The following is a 21602-nucleotide window of genomic DNA, read 5'->3' as shown; positions in this document are numbered from 1 at the left end:
TAACTCCAATACAATACATCGACCTTAAATTAACAATAATGCTTGAAACCTTACACTTCTAATACTAAAGATCCTTGTTAAAGGAATAGGTGCTAAAGTCCTGAATTCTGCTTTAACGAGGCTGATTTAGAAGAAATCACGCACAGTTGCTTAACCTGGCTTTTAAGATATTATACAAAGACATAAACTCTACTTTACTGGCCTGATGAATTCAGTTAGAAGATACTTCCTCATACTGTTCCTTTAGACTCTCTTCTGATCACTTCCTTGTCTATCGATCCTTTATTCCTTGTCTAGACCAGTCGGTAATTCTTCGGACACGTGTTTCCTTCTAACCTAATGCCCAGGAAACCATCAGACAGAAAGGTGCCCTTGGAGCTACTCGAAACCTTGATGTTAGCTGTTCATCTGGTTGCATGGAATACTATGCTTGGACAAGCCTGCTACTTAGCCACATCGTCACCGCCGAACGACACCTACTAGATCCCATCGAGTAGATGCTACGACCCACGGAAAACCGCAGGGGACAGCAAACACCCAAAACCTGAACAAGTTGAAAATCAAATAGTGAAAAGCCTCAAACTAGCGTCCCTAAAACTTTTATAGGTCTGTTCTCCCTATTACGTCATTGATTTTGCAGACGCCACCAAATTTTTTCACATCGCACCTTCTCATCTCATTGCATCTTCACGAGGTCAGCTTACACGTGCCATTGGTTCATATCGCAATTGTCTGCGGTCATGTTATTAATCGGATTGCAAAGTCGCCTTTACAATACCTTATTTTCTTGTCATTATTTAAGGACCATTTACAAAATTATACAAAAATTTACATGAAGGGACTATTAATACTATATGTACAAAGATTCAACTATTATCTATTTACAAGTCTTTTTTTTTTTTTTTTTTTTCAGGAAGATGTTGTATTTTAGTTAAATTCCGAATGAAACACTCGCAGACAAATTAAGGGTTTCATTCCAGATTTAACAATATGGTGTGAGGTGGAGGTAGGCAAGACAGGATATTTAGTGAGGGGTTGCTACAGACCAAGGAGCACAGAGGGTGGGGACCAGGAGATGTTAAGACAGTTGAGCGTGGCAAGTGCAAGAAGAATGAGTGTTATGGAAGATTTTAACTACTGCAGTATAAACTGGGGAGAGGAAGATGCATGTAGCAATAAGGGAATGGCATTTCTAGAATTCTTGAGGGACAAATGTCTTAGGCAACATGTAACAGAGGGAACAAGAGGTTCAAGAGTTTTGGATTTAGCTATAGCATCAGAAGAGTTGATAATAACTGAGATGACATCTCTCCCACCAGTTGGAGAGAGTGACCATATGGTTTTGGGAAAATGAATAGACATGCAGGAGTATCAAAGAGATAGAAACGTATGTGGAATTATAAAGCAGGTGATTATAATAGTCTTAGATGTCAACTTGGAGAAGCTTCGTGGAGGGAGGAATTGGAAGGCCGGGATATCACTAGTGCTTGGGAAATTGTGAAGGAATATTTGTTAGCAGCAATGGGAAGCTGTATTCCATGAGTGAAGAAGGGTACACAATTTGCAGTATAGTGGATGACAAACAATATTAAACAGGAACTGAATGCGAAAAAGAGGCTATGGAAGAGATATAATTCATGCATCTTCTCTTCAGGTGAAGAGAAGATGCATGAAGAATATAAGACACAGGCCAGGAGAGATAAGAGTATGGTGAGGAAGGTGAAACTGGAATATGAGAAAAGATTCGCCCCTAGATCCAAGGAAAATCCTAGGGAATTTTTTAGCTATGTGGCAAGTAGGAGGAGAAATGACTGTGGAAGAATGACATTGTGGGATAAAAATGGGAATGGAGTGACTGATGCAGAGGACATAGTGGAATTGTTCAATGAACACTTTATTGGAGTATTTCATCCTAGAGGAGTCATCTCCTGTCCACCAGATTCTGCAAATTACATCTTCTCAATCTTTCCTCATACTCGACATTCCAGAGGTCAGAAACTACCTTAGTCAGTCGCCTTTGGACCCTCTCCAACATCTCTTCATCCTTCTGAAAACCCAGTGACCAAATCTGGGCACAATAGTCCATGTGTGGCCTAATTAAAGCCTTATACAACAGAACAAGAATCTCCCTACTGTTACGTGTCAGTGTCCTCCGCATCATTCCCAGAAGCCTTTGTGTTGTCTTCACAATTTTGGCGATGCGTCCCCTAAATTTTAGATCCTTATCCACTATCACTCACAGATCTCTTATTTCCTCTACCTCTAACAATATATTCTCACTAAGCATAAATTTTGCATCCCATCTTCGTTTTCCAAATTTTAAAATCTTACATTTTGCAACTTTGAACTCACATCCCCATTTCCATGCCCAATCACTCAATTTATTCAAATCTTCTTGTTAGGCCACTACATCTTCATTACTCTTTATGGTTCATCCCAACTTTGCAACATCTGCAAACAACTGAATATCTTCATCCAAATCTTCACCAATATCATTAATATACAAGTTAAAAAGTAATGGCCCTAAAACAGACCCCTGAGGCACTCCACTAGTGACTTTCCTTTTCTTGGATATCGCACCCCCATAGACAACTTGTTGATACCTATCAGATAGCCAGTCTCCAATCCAGTGCACTAATCTAATATCCAACCCCATCTGCTCTAGTTTGACTGTCAACTTATTATGAGGTACTCCATCAAAAGCCTTTGCGAAATCCAAGTATATTACTGTGTATCCTTCTCCTCTGTCCAAGGAAGCACTCACTTTATTGTAATAAGTAAGCAGATTACTAAAACATGACCTCCCTTTAGCAAATCCATGCTGTCCATCAAAGATAATACCATTGTTGTCAACCCAACTCTGGATCCTAGTTCTCACAAGCTTCTCCAACAACTTAACCACAACACCTGACACACAGACAGGCATATAGTTTGATGCTTGAGTTCGATCACCTCCTTTATGAAGTGGCACAATCTTGCCCTCCTTCCACTCCTTAGGAACTTGACCAAGTGCAAGACTCGTATTAAAAAAATATGTCAGGGCAGGTGTCAACTCCCTGGTACATTCCTTCAGAATACACAGTGATATATTATCAAGTCCCACAGCCTTATTTACATATGCTGTTATTGTTTTTACATGCAGTGTTCGCTATGAAATTAAATGATTGTTTTATTATTGGAGGATATTATGGATCTGTCTATATTTTATAGCCAAATATAGAAAGAAAGTGAAGTTTTGAAAATTTATCAGAGCTTATGAGAACAAGACCGGAATCGGAGTTGTCTTGATTTCTCTATTTCAATAATTGAGAGGGCTACACGGTCTGTAGTGTTTTCAGAGAGCTCCTGAAAGCTAAGTATAATTTTGTGAAAATTAGAAGATAGGGTTAAATCATAACGTAGGAATTATCAAGTCCCACAGCCTTATTTACATATGCTGTTATTGTTTTTACATGCAGTGTTCGCTATGAAATTAAATGATTGTTTTATTATTGGAGGATATTATGGATCTGTCTATATTTTATAGCCAAATATAGAAAGAAAGTGAAGTTTTGAAAATTTATCAGAGCTTATGAGAACAAGACCGGAATCGGAGTTGTCTTGATTTCTCTATTTCAATAATTGAGAGGGCTACACGGTCTGTAGTGTTTTCAGAGAGCTCCTGAAAGCTAAGTATAATTTTGTGAAAATTAGAAGATAGGGTTAAATCATAACGTAATATTGTCTAATTTTGGTAGCTTGTTGTGTCTGTCTGATTTTGGTGTGAATTCCATTATTTAATTTAGTATTTTAACGATACGTTTCATAGATTTGCACATGGCGCCAATGCGACGTAAGATAATGGCGTCCAAAAATACGATGCCATTGTTCAAAAACTGTAATGTGAGAGAGTTTGTCCAATGTGATGTGTGTGGGATGTATGCATTCCCGAATGAGGCTGGAGTTTGGATTGAAAGTGATAGTGGTGGGAGAATGTGCAGAAACTGTAAGCAAAGTGAGGAGTTGAAGTATGTGTCAGGTTGTGAGACAGTTATGGTTGAAGAAAGCCAGAATGTGAGTGAAAATAGTGGCTTGATAGGGAATTGATGTACAAGATGGCAATGAGAGCGGTGATCAAAGAAATAGTGAAAGCAACTATACAGAGAGAAAGAAAATGGTTTAAATGATAAAAAAAAATGAGGAATTATTTGTAGGAAGTGAGATCGCTAGGTTGCACGCAGTGATACAAAATGCGCAGCGGCAATTAGAGCACCTGCAAAACTTTTTCCAGAGTGATTCGGCTAACGTAAATAAACAAGTGTTTGAAAGGAAAAATAAGCGTAAGAGTGGGAGAGTTTCTGAAATGAAGGAAAGAGTGTTGCATGGTGACTCGTTATTAAGAGGAGTGATAGATGGGAGTTTAACTAAATCGTACTTACCGGGTGCGAAATTTAAGGATGTAAGTGAGAGTATTAGAGTGCAAAAATAGAGGGTGAAAGAATTGATAGTTGCGGCGGGTAAGAATGAATTGAAAGGAGATAAATTTTTTATGAGAGAGGACTTGAAAGTATTGTTAAAGGTAGCGAAAGAAATGAGTGTCAGAGTTGGAATGGTGAGTCTGTTGCTGCGGTATGACAGAGAGGAGTTTAGAAGGAGGGCCATAATCGCAAATGACATTATGCGCAGGTTATGCAGACAGTGTGGTGTGGAATGAGTTTGATGGGCGAAAGGATTTATGGATGGATGATGGATGGCCTGCATTTGAATGGATTTGGTGTGCGGAGACCAGAAAAAGTGTTGCTGAATGAAGTGAAAATGGATGTGCAGAACCAGGGAAACTAGAACTACCAAGGAGGGGGGGGGTGGATATGCAGACATCAGTGAGACAGTTGAGTGTAAGAATGTATATAATGTACCCGAGCCAGTACTAAGGACAAAAAATGGGAATAGGATATTTAGAATAACGCATCAAGATAGGGGTGGGACAAAGGGATCACTGCATTTCATGTATACTAATGCCAGGAGTATTAGGAACAAGAAGGAAGAATTTTTGGCCTTGATTGGCTCTTCCTGGCCACAGGTTATTGGCATTAGTGAAACATGGCTGACGGAAGATGATATAGTTAGTGGGATAGAATGTGTAGATTATAGTGTGTTTAGGAGGGACAGATAGAATAAAATGGGGGGGGTGTTATTGATGATAGCTGATGAACTGCAGCCAAGGAGAATTGAAGTTGTATCGCAGGATAGTGAAAAGAGCTCATTTGAGGCTATTTGGTGTGAGATTGAGAATGGCAGAATAAAATATACAGTTGGGTGCTGCTATAGATCAGGTGATGGAATAGATGGTGGAGATAGTATGCATAAACAAATTGATGAAATGAGTGGAAGGAGGGTAATTATTATGGGGGATTTCAACTATGGTAACATTGATTGGAAGGAGGAGAGGACACATGTGAGGAAGGAAATGGATTTTATTCAATTATTAAGGGATAACTATCTGAGACAGCATGTAATTGAAAATACTAGGGGTGTGAGAGTGCTTGAACTGGTAATAGCAACTGAGAATTTGACTGTAATGAATATGACCATGTTGCCACCTATTGGTGAGAGTGATCATAAGTTCTTGACCTGGGAGGTGGCTAAAGGTGTGGAATTTTCGATTAAGACAGGGTATATATGGAATTACTTTCCTGGCAAGTATGACAAGCTTAGGAAATTGCTTGGATCAGTGCCATGGCATGTACAACTGCCAGGGCTGGATGTCGATATAGCATGGGAAGTGGTCAAGGAGCATTTATAGGAGGTTATGGCTGATTGTATACCTAGAGTCCGAATAGTAAAACAAGTAGGGGTTAAATAGATGAATAACACCATTAAGCTTGAGCTGCAAAAAAAGAAACAACTGTGGAGGGAATTTAAAGAAAGAGGTGACCTGCAGGCACACGAACGGTATAAAGTGCAGGCCAGAAGGGTAACGAGTGTGGTAAAAAAAGCAAAAGCAGATTATGAAAGGAAACTAGCTATGCAAGCTAAAGAGAATCCCAAACAGTTCTTTCAATATGTTGCAAGCAAGAAAAAACTGTACATGGCAAAATGATTTTAAGGAATGACGATGGTAAGGAGGTCACTGAATCAGTCGATATAGTGGAGTTACTGAGCTTTGCAAAAGAATATCATCCAGGTGGTGACATTGAAAAAATGAAGGAACCATTAGTTTATACGGGAATTGTGATGAATGAAGTGGAGGTGAGTAGTCTATTACAGAACCTTAACGTGAATACATCTGTGGGATTGGATGGTATACCGGCATGGGTCTTGCGTGAAGCGGCTAAAGAATTATCAGTGCCCTTGACCATATTGTTTAATCTGAGTCTTGGGTCTGGTTTAGTCCCGAAGGTTTGGAAAGAGGGGAAAATAGTTCCACTGCATAAAGGAGGATCCAAGACTACGTTTGCAAATTACAGACCGATCAGCATATCAAGTTGTTGTCAGGGTCTTGGAGAAAGTAGTCAAGGGAAAAATACAGGAATGGATTGATGAAAATGAGATACTGTACGGGGGACAGCATGGCTTTGTGAAGGGTAGATCATGCCTCAGTAATTTGCTCAAGTTTTATAACAAGGTGACGGCTGAACTGGATAAGGGTAATGGGTTTACAGTGATACTGCTGGACCTGGCAAAGGCTTTTGACAGAATATCACATGGAATTCTAATCCGTAAACTACAACATATTGGAATGGATATAGGGTTGGTGAGATGGATAGGTGGGTGGTTGATGGAGAGATATCAAAGAGTAGTTTATTCAGGAGTAGAGTCCAAAAGACGGCCTGTGACTAGTGGTGTGCCACAGGGCTCTGTTCTTGGATCACTGCTGTTTAATTTATTCATTAACGATATAGGGAAATATCTAAGAGCAACAGTTCATTTGTTCGCTGATGATGCAAAGTTGGGTAGGGCGATAGTGAATGCAGAAAATGTCAAAATCTTGCAGGACGACTTGGATAGATCGGAGTTCTGGGCTAAGGAGAATGGATGTCAATTTAATGTGCCAAAATGTAAGGTTATGCATTTTGGGGTGAAAAGATTAGCAGCAGTATACCACAATGGTGGAACTGTACTCCAGGAGATTGATGAGACCAGGGACTTGGGAGTGTTGGTGGATAAGGAGATGAAGTTTAGGCGGCACATTGCAAAAGTAGCTAAATCAGCTCATCAACTCACTTGGTTGTTGAAAAATACCTTGACGAGCAGAGACAAGCAAGTTATTGTACCACTGTACCGAGCCTTGATAAGACCTCGTTTCGACTACTGTGCCCAGATTTGGTCACCTAGGTTCCTTCTTGATGGGGAGGAGGTGGAAAGAATCCAGAGGCGAGTGACTAAGATGATAGCGGGTCTATGGAATGAACCATATGAGAACAGGTTGAAGATTTGTGGATTGCAGAAATTAGTTGATAGGCAGAAAAGGGGAGATATGATTGAGACATTCAAATTGCTAAAGGGTTTCTATAGGATTAATTCAGAGGATATTTTTGAGATCAGGATTGGTGGTGGGAGAACTAGGGGACACCTATGGAAGCTGGGCAAGAGTGTGGTTAGCAGGGGTGTTAGAGCTGGGTTCTTTACTTTTAGAGTGGTAAATGAGTGGAATAAGCTGCCAGAGTCTGTTGTGGGCACTATGGTGGTGAGTGAGTCCAAGGCAAGGTATGATAGATACTGTGAGAATGTCATATAGTTGTGTGGACATGATGTTTAGGGCCTCCCTCGATGAGTCTAAGGACTCTCTGGAGTCGCCCGTAATAATAATTATAATAACACAAGCTCTATCCACAACCCGTGTTGTGCTTTGTTAATACAGTGAGTAAGTTTCACTAGTGAAACACCAGGCTTCAAATTGCCCAAGATGAAAAAAAAAATTATAAGCTGAAGTGAAAACAGCTTATTCAATGCTGACAGAAAGTTAAATTCATCATAAGTAATATTTAGGTGGGTGCATAATAAAATATTAAACTATAGAGCTCAGAAGCTTATATTTGTCTTACAAAGATATTATAATAGACAATATTATAACTCCACCATAACTCCAAGATTCCTGGTCTGATTAGTTTCTTGTAGCATAATCCAACCAATATAACATGCTGTTGCAAATCTCAGCTTGCCAAAGTGCCTAACTTATTAACATTGAATTAATAATCATCATCATTTGCCCCCTGTTTCAGCTTATTCAAATCATTCTGTAAATTATCCTTGCCTATCTTTGCATCATCAACAAACAGTCAGTGGGATATCTGTCAGGTGCTTCCCAATATTAATGTATAGATTGAACAACAATTATTTGTAGACATGAAAGTTAGAAACTCAAACTTACATGGTGTAATTTTAATTGATGGAAAATGTTTGCTTAAGTATCAAATGCATCCTCAGTACATTAACAGTGGAACACAAATTAAAATGCAATAAAATTATTAGTTTTAAAAAGAGCCACTGTAGTGTAAGACAGCATATGGTCAGAAGATACCTGATTAAGAAAAAAGAAAAAGTGCATTTCTCCTAAGCCTAAAGTCCTATGATGGAGTGCCCTCTGTGGGTGTTGTTTTACTTCTTAGGTGGAAGGCCTATGAGTTTGTATTTCCTCTGATGAAACAGTTTTATTCCATATGATCCTGTGTAAGGTATCCGAGGCATAGTCAGATAGACCTGACTGACCAAGTTATGGCATCAAATGTACTTTTTGTGTTCATCATGGCAGATGTTAGCAGATCTCCCAGTTTCATCATAATATAAGTTGCAAGAACAGAAACCTTTTAAACAGAGGAAGTGGATCCTTAGGAAAGTGGAGAAGGGAAGTCAGCCTTGAAATGAGACTTGAAAGCAGGGCAGGGCAGAGATTATATTTCTTTAAAGTTCTGGCTATTTTTTCTGAAGTGCCTCATATATAGGGAATAGTAATAGCATTACTATAGTAAGGATGTTAAGAGGGATGTGAGGGACAGATAATTTGTAGATCTTTTTAGCATTGTAACCATTGGACAGGAAGGTTTGATCAGGGGCGTGCCAGTAGTGTCCGGCGCCTGTGTGCAAAATTTTAGTTGGTGCCCATATACCCCTTCCCCCAATAAAAAATCACTTTATAAAAACGTATCAGTGAGTAAAAATGAAATACGAAATATATTAATTATAAGTTCATTGAACAAAAAGCAGAAATTAGAAAAAAAATGTATAAAAAAGAATAAACATACAAGAAGTGTTCAAAAACAACAAAAATAATTTGGAAAAAAATAAAGTAAATAAATAATAGTAACTTACAAGTATATAAAATAGGAACATATTAAACATTATTGGATAAAGAAATAGTTAAATATTTAAACAGAAAAAAAATCACTTAGTGAATTGAACTTTTCTAGTTTTCATTAATAAAAATTCTCGAATAATATCATGTATATCAAGTTGATCCAAAATATCTGGCTCTGTTGATATAATGGAAAGATTTGAAAGTCTGTGTTGTACCATTGTGGAGCGCAAGTAGTTTTTAGTAATTTTAAGTTTAGAAAAGGACCGTTCTGCAGATGCTACAGTTACCGGTATAAGTTTGGATAAACTGTGATCAAGTCGTTTGAATAAATATACTGAATTTCTGATATATATCGTTTTTAAAATTAGAAATAAATGGTTGACAGTGTAAACTTTCTTTGCATAAATTGTCTGCATCAATGTCTGAATGATTATCGTGTTAATTTTTGTTGTAACTTTTTACAACAAGATAATTATAGGGTTGGTTAGATGGATAGGAGGGTGAAGAGATATCAGAGAGTGGTTTGTTCAGGAGTAGAGTCCAAAAGACGGCCTGTGACTAGTGGTATGCCACAGCAGGATTCTGTTCTTGGACCAGTACTATTTAATTTGTTCATTAACGATATAGGAAAGGATCTGACAGGAATGGTTCACTTGTTTGGTGATGGTGCAAAGTTGGTAGGGCAATAGTGAATGCAGATGATGTCAAAATTTTACAGGATGATTTGGATAGATTAGAAGACTGGGCTAAGGAGAATGGATGTCAATTTAATGTGGCAAAGTGTAAGGTTATGCATTTTGGGGTGAAACGATTGGCAGCAGTATACCACATTGGTGGAACTGTACTCCAGGAGATGCCAGAGATTTGGGAGTGTTGGTGGATAGGGAGGTGAAGTTTATGGGGCACATAACAAAAGTGCCTAAATCAGCTCATCAAATCACTTGGTTGCTGAAAAATACTTTGACGAGCAGAGACAAACAGGTTATTGTTCCTCTGTATCGAGCCTTGATAAGACCCCACCTAGACTACTGTGCCCAGATTTGGTCACCTAGGTTCCTTCTTGATGGGGAGTAGGTGGAGAGGATCCAGAGACGAGTGACCAAGATGATAGCAGGCCTATGGAATGAACCTTATGAGAACAGGTTGAAGATTTGTGGGTTGCAGAAATTGGTTGATAGATGGAAAATGGTGATATGATTGAGACTTTCAAATTACTGGGTTCTATAAGATTAATTGAGAATATATTTTTGAGAATAGGACTGGTGGTAGGAAGATTAGGGGCCATCCATGAAAGCTGGGCAAGAGTGTGTTTAGGGGCCATCCATGAAAGCTGGGCAAGAGTGTGTTTAGCAAGGGTGTTAGAGCTACGTTTTTAACTTGGAGAGTGGTAAATGAGTGGAATAAGCTGCCAGAGTCTGTTGTGGGTGCCATGACTGTGAATGAGTTCAAGACGAAGTATGATAGACATTGTGTAAATGTTGAATAGTTGTTCTTGACATGATGTTAAGGCCTCCCTCGATGAGTCTAAGAACTCCTTGTAGTTGCCCGTACTTCTGCTACTGATAATCATAAATATTCTTTATTTTGTGAAGTACTTAACAAATACATAAACTGAAATGAATTCATAGTTCTTTTAATAAAGTAAATCTTTCCCAAAGATTCTAATGTTTGATCTATTATGCAGAGAAAAAAAAATACTTTAAATGAAATTTCAGGATCTACTATATTTTCATGTTCATAATCAAATTGTGTTGTCTTTTTATGTCGCCTTAGTGGTCTACTACTACAAAATACAGATTCTGCGTTAAATTTTGCTGCAATTAATTTTGAGCTTTCTACAATTTCTTTGAAAGTTTCATCAGACCTATAATCATTTAAAAATTGATTTAGATCATTCACTGCATCTAAAGCAAGTTGGAGATTCATAGATGAAGACTGCAGTATTTTGCTGACAAAATTCACTTTATTTAAAATATCATACCAAATCTTTGGCACCTTTACTCTCCTGGCACCTGTGTGCGTGGCACACATTGGACATATGGCCGCCGTGCCCCTGGGTTTGATGCATAAAGGCAAGTTCCAGCTGTAAGGTAAGACAAGGTAGGAGATAGTCTGGAGGCTCTGTTGACAGGGATTTTGATGATGCCATATTGCTGAGGCGGGGGAGGGGGTTGATGGGAAAGTTTATGTATCTACCTGTATGAATGGGTTTTCTACTGAGAAAGAAAGGATGCATTGGGCAGACACATGATTAGAGTATCTAAGAAAGGCAGGCTATTTGTTATGGTGAACAGGATTCTGGAATGCTGGCTGTTGAAATGGAGAAAGAATGTGTGTGTCTGAGCCATGTGGCCAGACACACACATGGCTATTTTTCAGTAAATTTAAAATGTCAGAAAGGGAGATATTTGTAAATCAGGAGGTGACATCAAAGTTCACCATGATATCAATATTGCTTAAAACTAAATTTTGAATTATATATATAAAATGCATGGCATTTTTTACTTAACATGATAAGTGGAATTAAATATTTAGCCAATTGTTTTGGCTAATTTAAAGAAGGGGAGAGGGAGTCAGTAGTATATTATAGGACAGAGAGAGTAATAGGTTTATGAATTTTAGGCAATCTCTGTATCGGGGGGGGCTAAAAAGTTTGAATTTTTAACAACTTCAGAAAGCTAAGATGTGACATTTTATAGAATCCTCGAATGTTTTTTTCTGAGAATTGGTGGGATCATAATCTAGCAGTTTATAAGTAGTGCCATCTCTGAGCAGCACATTCATTTTGAGAGAGAAAGGTCTTGTGGATACCTTGCACAGAATCAGATGGGGTAAAATGGTGCTACATCAGAGCAAATACAAGCTGGAAAGACTTTTTAGAATCAACAGCAAATTAAAAAAAAAAAAAAAAAAAAAAAGACCTAATCTAAATAAATATGGCTGTGTTAAACTTCCTAAGATTTGAAAAACTTTAATTCTCAAGTCTCCTGCCCCACAGCCAAGGCTAGCCAACAGCATCCATGCCCCTAGGAATTTAGTTTTAAAACAGTCTTATATCTTCCACTTATTGTTTTGTGTTTGTTTTTGTTTGTATTATTACAATTTTAATATTGTATTTTTGAAGATTTTTCTGTGACAGAAATAAAATATCAGAATGATTAAACCTGATTATTTATCTTTTCATTCCATTAAATTCTAATATAATTGTAAACCCAGCACCTAAACCTAAATATGTGTATAGACATTATCTACTGTGCATCAATTTGGTCTGCTTATTCGACTTTGCATTGTGCAGTAATCACATGCTCTTTATTGCTGTTGATATTAATCACGAAGCACAGTTATTAATAAAATCTTTCAGAGTTGGGGAAACACAACATTGTTACTTTTTCTTTCTTTTTTAGATCATCAACGCATGAATATTTCTTTAGTAACTAGACTATTTAACAGAATGTTAGTTTTTGGACTAAAATATCATCTCTCTCTCTCCTCTCTCTCTCTCTCACAGGGTTGTAAATCTCTTGTAAGATAGCACAATGGATTGGCTAAATGTTAGATAATTCTAAAATACTGCTTTACACCAAAGGATGCTTTTTTGAACCACGTTGGGTCTCCAATAAAGAGAATGGCAATCTCACTCCAACTGATGAAATTCATCTATCACCTCTTGGTATATAAAATTACAAACTAGAGAAAACATTTTGATTGTATAAATAACTGTAGACCTCTGGCTTGAACTCTGCATATTCACCCCCCCCCCCCCATTTTCTGTAGAAAATTAGCTCTCAATTTATGTGATGTTCTGCATTAATTCATCTGCTTTGTATTTTGAAACGTTAACTGTACTAAGCTTTGCTTGCTAAGATATTTATCACTATCTTAACTTTTCTTTGTTCTTTTGTAGGGTGTGCTTTTTTGACGTACTGTGCTCGAGAAAGTGCCATCAAGGCACAGAATGCTCTTCATGAACAGAAGACCTTACCTGGGGTAAAATCATTTAAATTTATTCATTTATTTTATTATATAATTAGTGTTTTTGTAATAATTTTCATATTTTTTTCTGATATTTGATTTACAGTATTTTAGCATAATAAATATATGCTTTGACCTTTTGAGACTGTGTTGTAGAAAGAGGGAAGTGTGTGGTTATGTTTATAGTGAGTAATTTATAGTTAATTCACTATATAGAAACAAAAATACATATATATTTAATTGGAAACATTTCATAAATGATATGATGTGTGTAGGTTGTTTTTTTCTTCACTATTACTTCATTTTTATTTATCATTTAAATAGTATTTTTATTATTCAACTTCTTGAGCAGCAAAGTGATCATTGCAGAATATCTTGCCTGTGTGGGTCTTGATGGATATTGATTATATTTAGTGTTAGAATATTCATCCAGATATAATTTTGAGATATGTGGTCAGAAATGCAATATATATTAAGGCTGTAGAACACCTTAAAAATGTATGTCAACTGAGAGAAAAGACTATTGGTGTTGATTGTGACCTGTTTTAACTTTAACACTATTGCAACACCAAACAAAACTAAATTATAAAAGGATATTTATTAACTGGCTAATGTTTCACTGGATTTCAAATTAGCATCTTCAGAACAAAACAATTTAGTTTGCACATGGCAGTGATTAAGTGAAACGTTTCAAATTGTAACTGACAAAAAATTTAATTCCTAATTTAGGTGGCATCTAATGTTGAATACAAGAAGTATTCGAGTTGAGTAGGAGTTAATCATAACATTACAGTCTCCCAAATTTTTGGCAGATTAATGCAGCCATAGTTGTTAAGGTTAGGAGAATTCTTCATACTCATTGCTGACTCTAAGGATCCACCTAGTTAGGTCACATAAATTTGAAATTTGAGTCTCGGGTCTGAGTTAGTCCCGAGGGGAAAATAGTTCCACTGCATAAAGGAGGTTCCAAGACTGCTGTTATAAATTACTGACTGATTAGCATATCAGGAATCGTTGTCAAGGTCTTGGAGAAATTAGTCAAGAGAAAAATACAGGATTGGATAGATGAAAATGGGATACTGTATGGGGGACAAAATGGTTTTGTGAAGGGTAGATCATGCCTCAGTAACTTTCTCACGTTTTATAACACAGTGACGGCTGAACTGGATAAGGGTAATCGGTTTACAGTGATTCTACTGGACTTTGCTAAGTCCTTTGACAGGATACCACACGGAATTCTAATCAGTAAACTGCAGCATATGGGGATGGATATAGGGTTGGTGAGATGGATAGGTGGGTGGTTGATGGAGAGATATCAAAGAGTGGTTTATTCAGGAGTAGAGGCCAAAAGACGGCTTGTGACTAGTGGTGTGTTGCAGGGTTCTGTTCTTGGACCACTACTTTTCAATTTGTTCATTAACGATATAGGAAAGGATCTGAGAGGAAGTGTTCACTTGTTTGCTGATGATGCAAAGTTGGGTAGAGCAATAGTGAGTGCACAGGATGTCAAAATTTTGCAAGATGATTTGGATAGTTTGGAGGACTGGACTAAGAAAAATGGATATCGATTTAATGTGGCAAAGTGTAAGGTTATGCATTTTGGGGTGAAAAGATTAGCAGCAGTATATCACATTGGTGGAACTGTACTCCAGGAAATTGATGAGGCCAGGGATTTGGGAGTGTTGATGGATAGGGAGTTGAAGTTTAGGGGAGCACATCGCAAAAGTGGCTAAATCAGTTCATCAAATCACTTGGTTGCTGAAAAATACTTTAACAAGCAGAGACAAAGAAGTTATTGTTCTTCTGTATTGAGCCTTAATAAGACCCCATCTAGACTACTGTCCCCAGATATGGGTGCCAGGGTTTCTTTTTGATGGGGAGGAGGTGGAGAGGATCCAGAGACGAGTGACCAAGATGATAGCAGGTCTACAGAATGAACCTTATGAGAACAGGTTGAAGAATTGTGGGTTGCAGAAATTGGTTGATAGGCAGAAAAGGGGGTGATATGATTGAGACATTCAAATTACTGAAGGGTTTCTATAAGATTAATTCAGAAGATATTTTTGAGAATAGGACTGGTGGTGGGAGGACTAGAGTCCATACATGGAAGCTGGGCAAGAATGTGGTTAGCAAGGGTGTTAGAGCTAGGTTTTTTACTTGGAGATTGGTGAATGAGTGGAATAAGCTGCCAGAGTCTGTTTTGGGTGCAATGACTGTGAATGAGTTCAAGGCGAGGTATGATAGATACTGTATAAATGTCGAATAGTTGTTCTTAACATTATGTTAGAGCCTCCCTCGATGAGTGTGTCGACTCCTTGGAGTTGCCGAAATAATAATAATAATAATTTATTTATGTTACATAACTGTAGTATACAAAATAGTATTCAGACAAGTTTAACATGTGAATCAGTGAGCTAGGTTAAAAACAATGGTTGATCTAAGACTGAAAATCCCAAAATATGCATCTTCTGAATAAAACTAGAAAGCAAAAATAACATCAATGGTAGAACCCTGATAAAAATGAAGATAACAGAAATGAACTTGAAATCGTTAATATTCAAGTGTTTAAAGAATTAATTGAAGCTGATATGATTATTTTGAACACAATAGGAGATTAAAAATTAGCAAAGTAGAAATGACAAGAAAATGATCCAGAATTAATATTTAAGTAGTAGTCTTTTCACAGTATTGTTTAAATGTTATCTGTTAAAAAGAAAAAAAAAAACTCTAATATGGACAATGAAGAAAATTTAATTCCAAGGATCCTTAATATGGGACAATTATTATTACGTGATTCCATAAACTGCTCTGTAAATGGGTAAAAAACTGATTTTAATTGCAGCTTGCATATTGCATTTTCAATTTAATAGAAAACAAAAAATTATTATTATTGCATGTGAAGACTCATGTATATATTTCCATCAGCATAGTACAAAACTTGTAAACTTTTCATTCCAGAATGCACTCTTCACACTTTTCTACAACTGCTCACATTGTCTTTTGCTCATACTGCCAGCTTACTTAAATCATTCGGTAAGCTCTCTACATTATTGTTGTTATTATTATCAGACCTTCAAGGAGTCAAGGTAGGCCATATGTCACCCACACTAGGTGTCTACCTTCTCTTAAACTCATTCACACTAGATACACTTACTACTTCAACAGGCAAACTGTTCCACTCACTCACGGCTCTATGAGAGAAAAACTAGCCTGTACCCCTTTCTCAGCTGCACACAAGCTTAACTTTCACAGATGCCCCGTTGTCCTCTTCCCACCTTCCATATAATAAATTTTATCAACCAACATCCTGTAACATTCTCAAAAGTTTGTAGACCTCTGTGATATCGCTCCTCTTTTTTTCTGTCTACAAGTGTCTACAGTCCACATACTCTGTCTATCCTCATAATCCTGGTATCATCTTTGTTACTCTTCTTTGCTGCCTTTCTACTGCATATTTATCCTCTTGGAACCCAGGAGACTATATCTGTACACAATGGTCCAGGTGCAGTCATATCAAGGCCTAGTAAAGAGGCAAGATGACTTCATTATCTTTACATGTCATTGTATATATCAAGGCCTAGTAAAGAGGTAAGATGACTTCATTATCTTTACATGTCATTGTATATATCAAGGCCTAGTAAAGAGGCACAATGACTTCTTTATCTTTACATGTCATTATTTGTTTCAATGATGCAGTTATCCTCAGAGTTGTTTGCAATTTTTGTTATGACCATTGAACTTCAAATTTCTATCTACCATCATTTTATATTGTGGTTTAAGCCAATAAGAGTACAGTTGGTCGGCTAAATCCCAAATTGCCAGTCTATCCTCATTTGTTCGGTATCCAGGTAGATACCTGACAGGGTGCACCACGAGAAGGTGAGGATTGGACATTAGGTCAGAAGCCCTGGTCAGTTCTCCACATTCCTTTAAAGGCTATGTGGAGGTCTTCTCTCACTTATACAGCTTTGACCCTTGAGCATGATATTGTTAGCATCCAGGAATGTGTTAGCAGAGCTAATCTCCGGTGGTATAGTCATTTAAAAATGGGAGAGGAAAGATTAGGAAAGCAAGTGTTCTCTGCCAGGTTGGCAGGAAAAAGACCTAGAGGAAGACCAAGATATAGGTGGATTGATACAGTAAAAAGTGCCTTAGAAGATAGAAATATAAGATCTGATAATGTTCATAGGTAACAGATTGACTTGGAGGAAAATTGTAGATAGTAAGTTAGTATTGATGTAAGTTTCATGTAGTACTATCGTATCCTGTACATCCGTTGAGGGTACGTGTCAGGAATTTGATGATGATGATTTCTGTCTACCATAATTCCAAGATCTCAGTTACTCCAAGCATAATCTTTACTTAAAATAACTTTACACTGACTGACATTGAATTGATAGCCATTATCATTTTCCTACACTTCCAGCATATTCAAATCACCCTGTAAATGCTGTATATCAGTAGCATCTCTGATTGCCTTGTTCATCTTTGCATCTATAAGCAGACAATTGAAGATCTCCTGCCAGGCCCTTTTGAGTATCATTAATGTATAGATTAAACAATGATAGTCTAAGGACTGATTCCTTGGGCACACCACTGGTTATCTTAAATATCTTAAATATAGCAGATTGACATCTAACATATACCATTTTCTCATACCTATCTGTAAGCCATATATTCCACTGCCTTACTCTCTAGTTTATGCAACAGCCTTTCATGTGGTTTAGCAAAGCCCAAAAGTTATAGTGTATCTATTTCTTTTATCCAACTCCAAAAACTATTTTTTATTAAAATATGAGCAAATTGCTCAGACATGACCTCATTAGTAAACCCGTGTATAGCTTGTATACCTTGTTTGTACGTCCATTTCTGCATGCAAGATTTTTCTCACCAACTTTTCTAAAATCTTTACAGTCACTTAGGAGATATTGATAGGTCAGTAGTTAGATGCATCAGTCTTTGTGCCACCCTTGTGCAATGGGATTATCGTATATTCTTTCCATTCCTGTGTAATCTTTCCTGAGCTAAGACTCAAATTATACAAACATAGCAAGAGCCTATCTCGTTCGGCTGAACATTCCTTTAGCATGTGTGCTGATATCCCATCTGTTCCTGTTGCCAAATTCTTGTCCAGTTATGCAACCAATTGGAACCTCTTTCTTATACACCTCTACCTCTTCATTATTTGCACTGTGCACTGTGTTACATACACCAGATTGATTGATATTGGTAAAGTGAGCACTGATTATCTGAGCTATCACATCTGCTTGTGCATATGATTTAATATGCAGATACCTATAATACTCGTAATTTTTCTGGCCGGAGCAACTTGTATATATCATAACTCCTCTAACTTTTGTAGAAAGTGTTTGCACTTGGTTATAAATTAAATTAACAATGCCATGAAATTATATTTTTGTTTAATCCTTTACTCAAGTGCGAGCAAAGTTTGCATGAAGTTTCTTCATGACTAGGCTACTTGTATATAGAAGCTAATGAATTCACATTAATTGCCTTAGTATCCCATAATGCAAAGCACACAATGCACAGTATTATACACACCTTTAGGGTGTGTATAATGCTGTGCATTGTGGGAAGAGTTACTACCCAGACTGGTTTCGACCTTTATTGAGGTTTCATCAGTGGGAGTCACACTCAGAAGAGATGCCAAGGTTGAAGTATAACCATTTATCCATCTCAGCTGTCACTCTGTTATAAAAAGTGAGTAAATTATTAAGGCATGATCTACCCTTCACAAACCATGCTTTCTGCCAGTATCATATCCTGGCCATTTTTGAATTCTGTCTTTGACCAAATTTTCCTAATACCCTTACCACCACTCCTGAGATACTGATTGTATTTACTACCACATTCTTGGAGCCTCCTTTATGTAACAGACCCTCCTATTTGACCCTCCTTCCACTTTCTTGGGACTTTATGCCAGAACTTACCAGACATTATTGTAGTACACAGACTGATATACCATCTAATCCCTTTCCTGTATTTACATTGAGATTCTGTAATACCTGAGTACTTCCAGTTCACCAGTCTTTATTTCCACATCAGTTCCTCTCACAGCAGTATCTCTTGATTATTATCATCAGTGGTCCTAACAGGCACTTAAGCACCTGAGGCCCTTCAACTATTCTTGGACTTTGCAACCGCAACTGTAACTTGAGGATAAGGTGGTTAGCCCTATGCCTCCTAGTGTGACCTATGTCTGTAGATGCATGTGTTCGCGAAGACAGTTTGCCTGTTCTGGGGGATGAAAAAATCCAAGTTTCTGGGTGGAAACTCCCCCCCCCACTTCTGTATGAGACTGGCTAACTCACCTTTCATCGAAAGAGACCAGATAAAGGTTCCTCACATCACTGACATGAATTGAACCCAAAGGGCTTTGTTTATATCGACTGTGATACGTAGGCTCCAGCAGTATCTTCACCTAGATGATAAACCTTTTGTAAAGTTGGTCACTCAGTAACTCAACTAATCTGTCACCTTCCTTCCATCAGCACTCATTTAGTTATCCTTCCATATACTCACAACACAGAAGTATTCTTCGGGATTTCCTTTGAATTGCTCAATTTGGCCACTTACCTTTTGGTCCTTTCAGTATCCTCTCAAAATCTTTTCTTGGACTTCATAGGTCTGTTCTCTTGTTTCCAGGGTGATTCTGATATTGTGGAGAGAATGGAAAGGAGAGTGTTAAAATTGATATCAGGATTGTGGAACATTATTATAAAGCAGATTGAGAATTTTTAGATTGCAGACACTAACAAACAGGAGAAAGAGGGATGATTTGAATGCGACTTACAAACTTCTAAAAGAGTCATACAGGATTTCAATTGATGGGATTTTTCATCTTATGGAAGGTGGTGAAAGAATGAGAGGGCATCTTTGGAAGCTGAGAATGAATGCTATCAAGAAAGAGGTGAGATTTAGATTTTTCTCTCATAGGGTGGTGTGTGATTGGAATGGATTACGATTGGATGTTGTGTGTGTGTGTGTGTGTGCGTGCGTGTGTGCACAAGTAGTGTGATTGGATTCAAGAACAAGTATTACAGCTGGTGTATGTAGTATGTGGCCTCCCATGATGAATCCCTTACTCCCTAGAGGTCTCTCTTAATAATAATATAATGATGATGATTTTTTCCTTTTCATACCATGTTGGCTACCCTTCTTGCCTGTGCTTTATACTTCTTGTGATCTTGCTGATCACTAAAACAAATAACAAGTGCTTATGCTTTGAATTAATGCTTTGTTTGAGAGGAAAGATATATGAAGAAATGCCTTTTACTGATTTTAATGTTTAATGCATTTGTAACTTATCTAAGCATATTCCCAGAGCAGCATATAAAAGTTAGATTAATGAAAAACAAAAGTACATATGCAAAGCTTCTGTTTCCTGATTTTGTTAAACTTATAACATTATGAAGAAAAGATATTCAGTATATAACTTCCTTTTATATTTATCACCATAATTCTTGATATGTATCCTTAAATGGTGTACAGGATGCTATGATAGTTATTCATGTCAAAACCTTCTGTGGCACAGTAATATAACAGTAATATGGAACTGGAATGAAAATAAATAATTTATTAAATTCAGTATTCACATGCTGATATTTTGCCAACTTAAGTTGGCAAGTCTCAGTCTTCAGTGAAGATTGAGAATGAAATAATCTCAAGAACAAGGACAGTGGCTTTGTTTCTCGTGATCTTCTCTGATTACTTCTGAGGGAAGGATAGAACATTGCCAAACTTTTGTAGGATCAGGCCATCAGTTGTGTAGCAGTTAACAGGGTTCTGTAGAAGTTGAGCTGTCTCCAGGAATGGTGTCTATAGTTTAAATTGGGATTTGTGATTAGCCTGGATTTCTTTTGCCTACTATTCTTTTAGGTTTCACATACCATGTATAACATGGTATGTGAAATTTTATGGTCTTTTCTTCTTACCAAGATGCTTCATCCTGTTTGTCTGTCTAAAATGCTGGGTTTCACCACATGAAAGATACTATAGACACTTGGGAAGGAGGGGAGAGAGAGAGCATCCTGGCAGTCCTTTGTCTCAGGAAAGTTGAAACTTTGTTCAGAGATTTGTGAAGTGTTCTGATTCTGTGTTGTTTTAGGAGCAACACCAGTTAGTCTGTTGTACCTCTGATGCAGGAGGAGGGATGTGCGTATGTATAATGTGGTTTTAGGGGGGGTCTTTTTAGTTTGAATGATATAAGCAGAGGGTATTGTCCAAGATACAGTGCTTGTCCTGAGGTTGAAATTTGCTTTTCCCTGGAGACTAAAGTTTGAAAATTCCAAGTTTCTGGGCAGGATGGTAATATGAAGTGTAAGTATGTGCTTCT

General features: G+C 37.4%; 1 protein-coding gene across 3 annotated transcripts in view; it reads left to right on the top strand.

The window, feature by feature from the left end:
- LOC150100308 (CUGBP Elav-like family member 4) overlaps positions 1 to 21602 on the top strand; it is an 865263-nt gene that overhangs the window by 61586 nt on the left and 782075 nt on the right. For all 3 annotated transcript variants that reach the window (XR_016549221.1, XM_090402317.1, XM_090402318.1), the window contains one exon: positions 13179 to 13261. Coding sequence is in view for 1 of the 3 variants with exons in the window: in XM_090402317.1 (XP_090258443.1) it covers positions 13179 to 13261 (83 nt within the window). In the remaining 2 variants the exon portion in view is untranslated. Of the gene's footprint in view, positions 1 to 13178; positions 13262 to 21602 lie in introns of those variants that run through there.

Source organism: Typopeltis vanoorti, chromosome 13, assembly GCF_054136105.1.
Source record: "Typopeltis vanoorti isolate ZY-2024b chromosome 13, IOZ_Tvanoo_1.0, whole genome shotgun sequence".
Taxonomy (NCBI): domain Eukaryota; kingdom Metazoa; phylum Arthropoda; class Arachnida; order Uropygi; family Thelyphonidae; genus Typopeltis; species Typopeltis vanoorti.
This window is presented reverse-complemented; position numbering and strand designations above follow the sequence as displayed.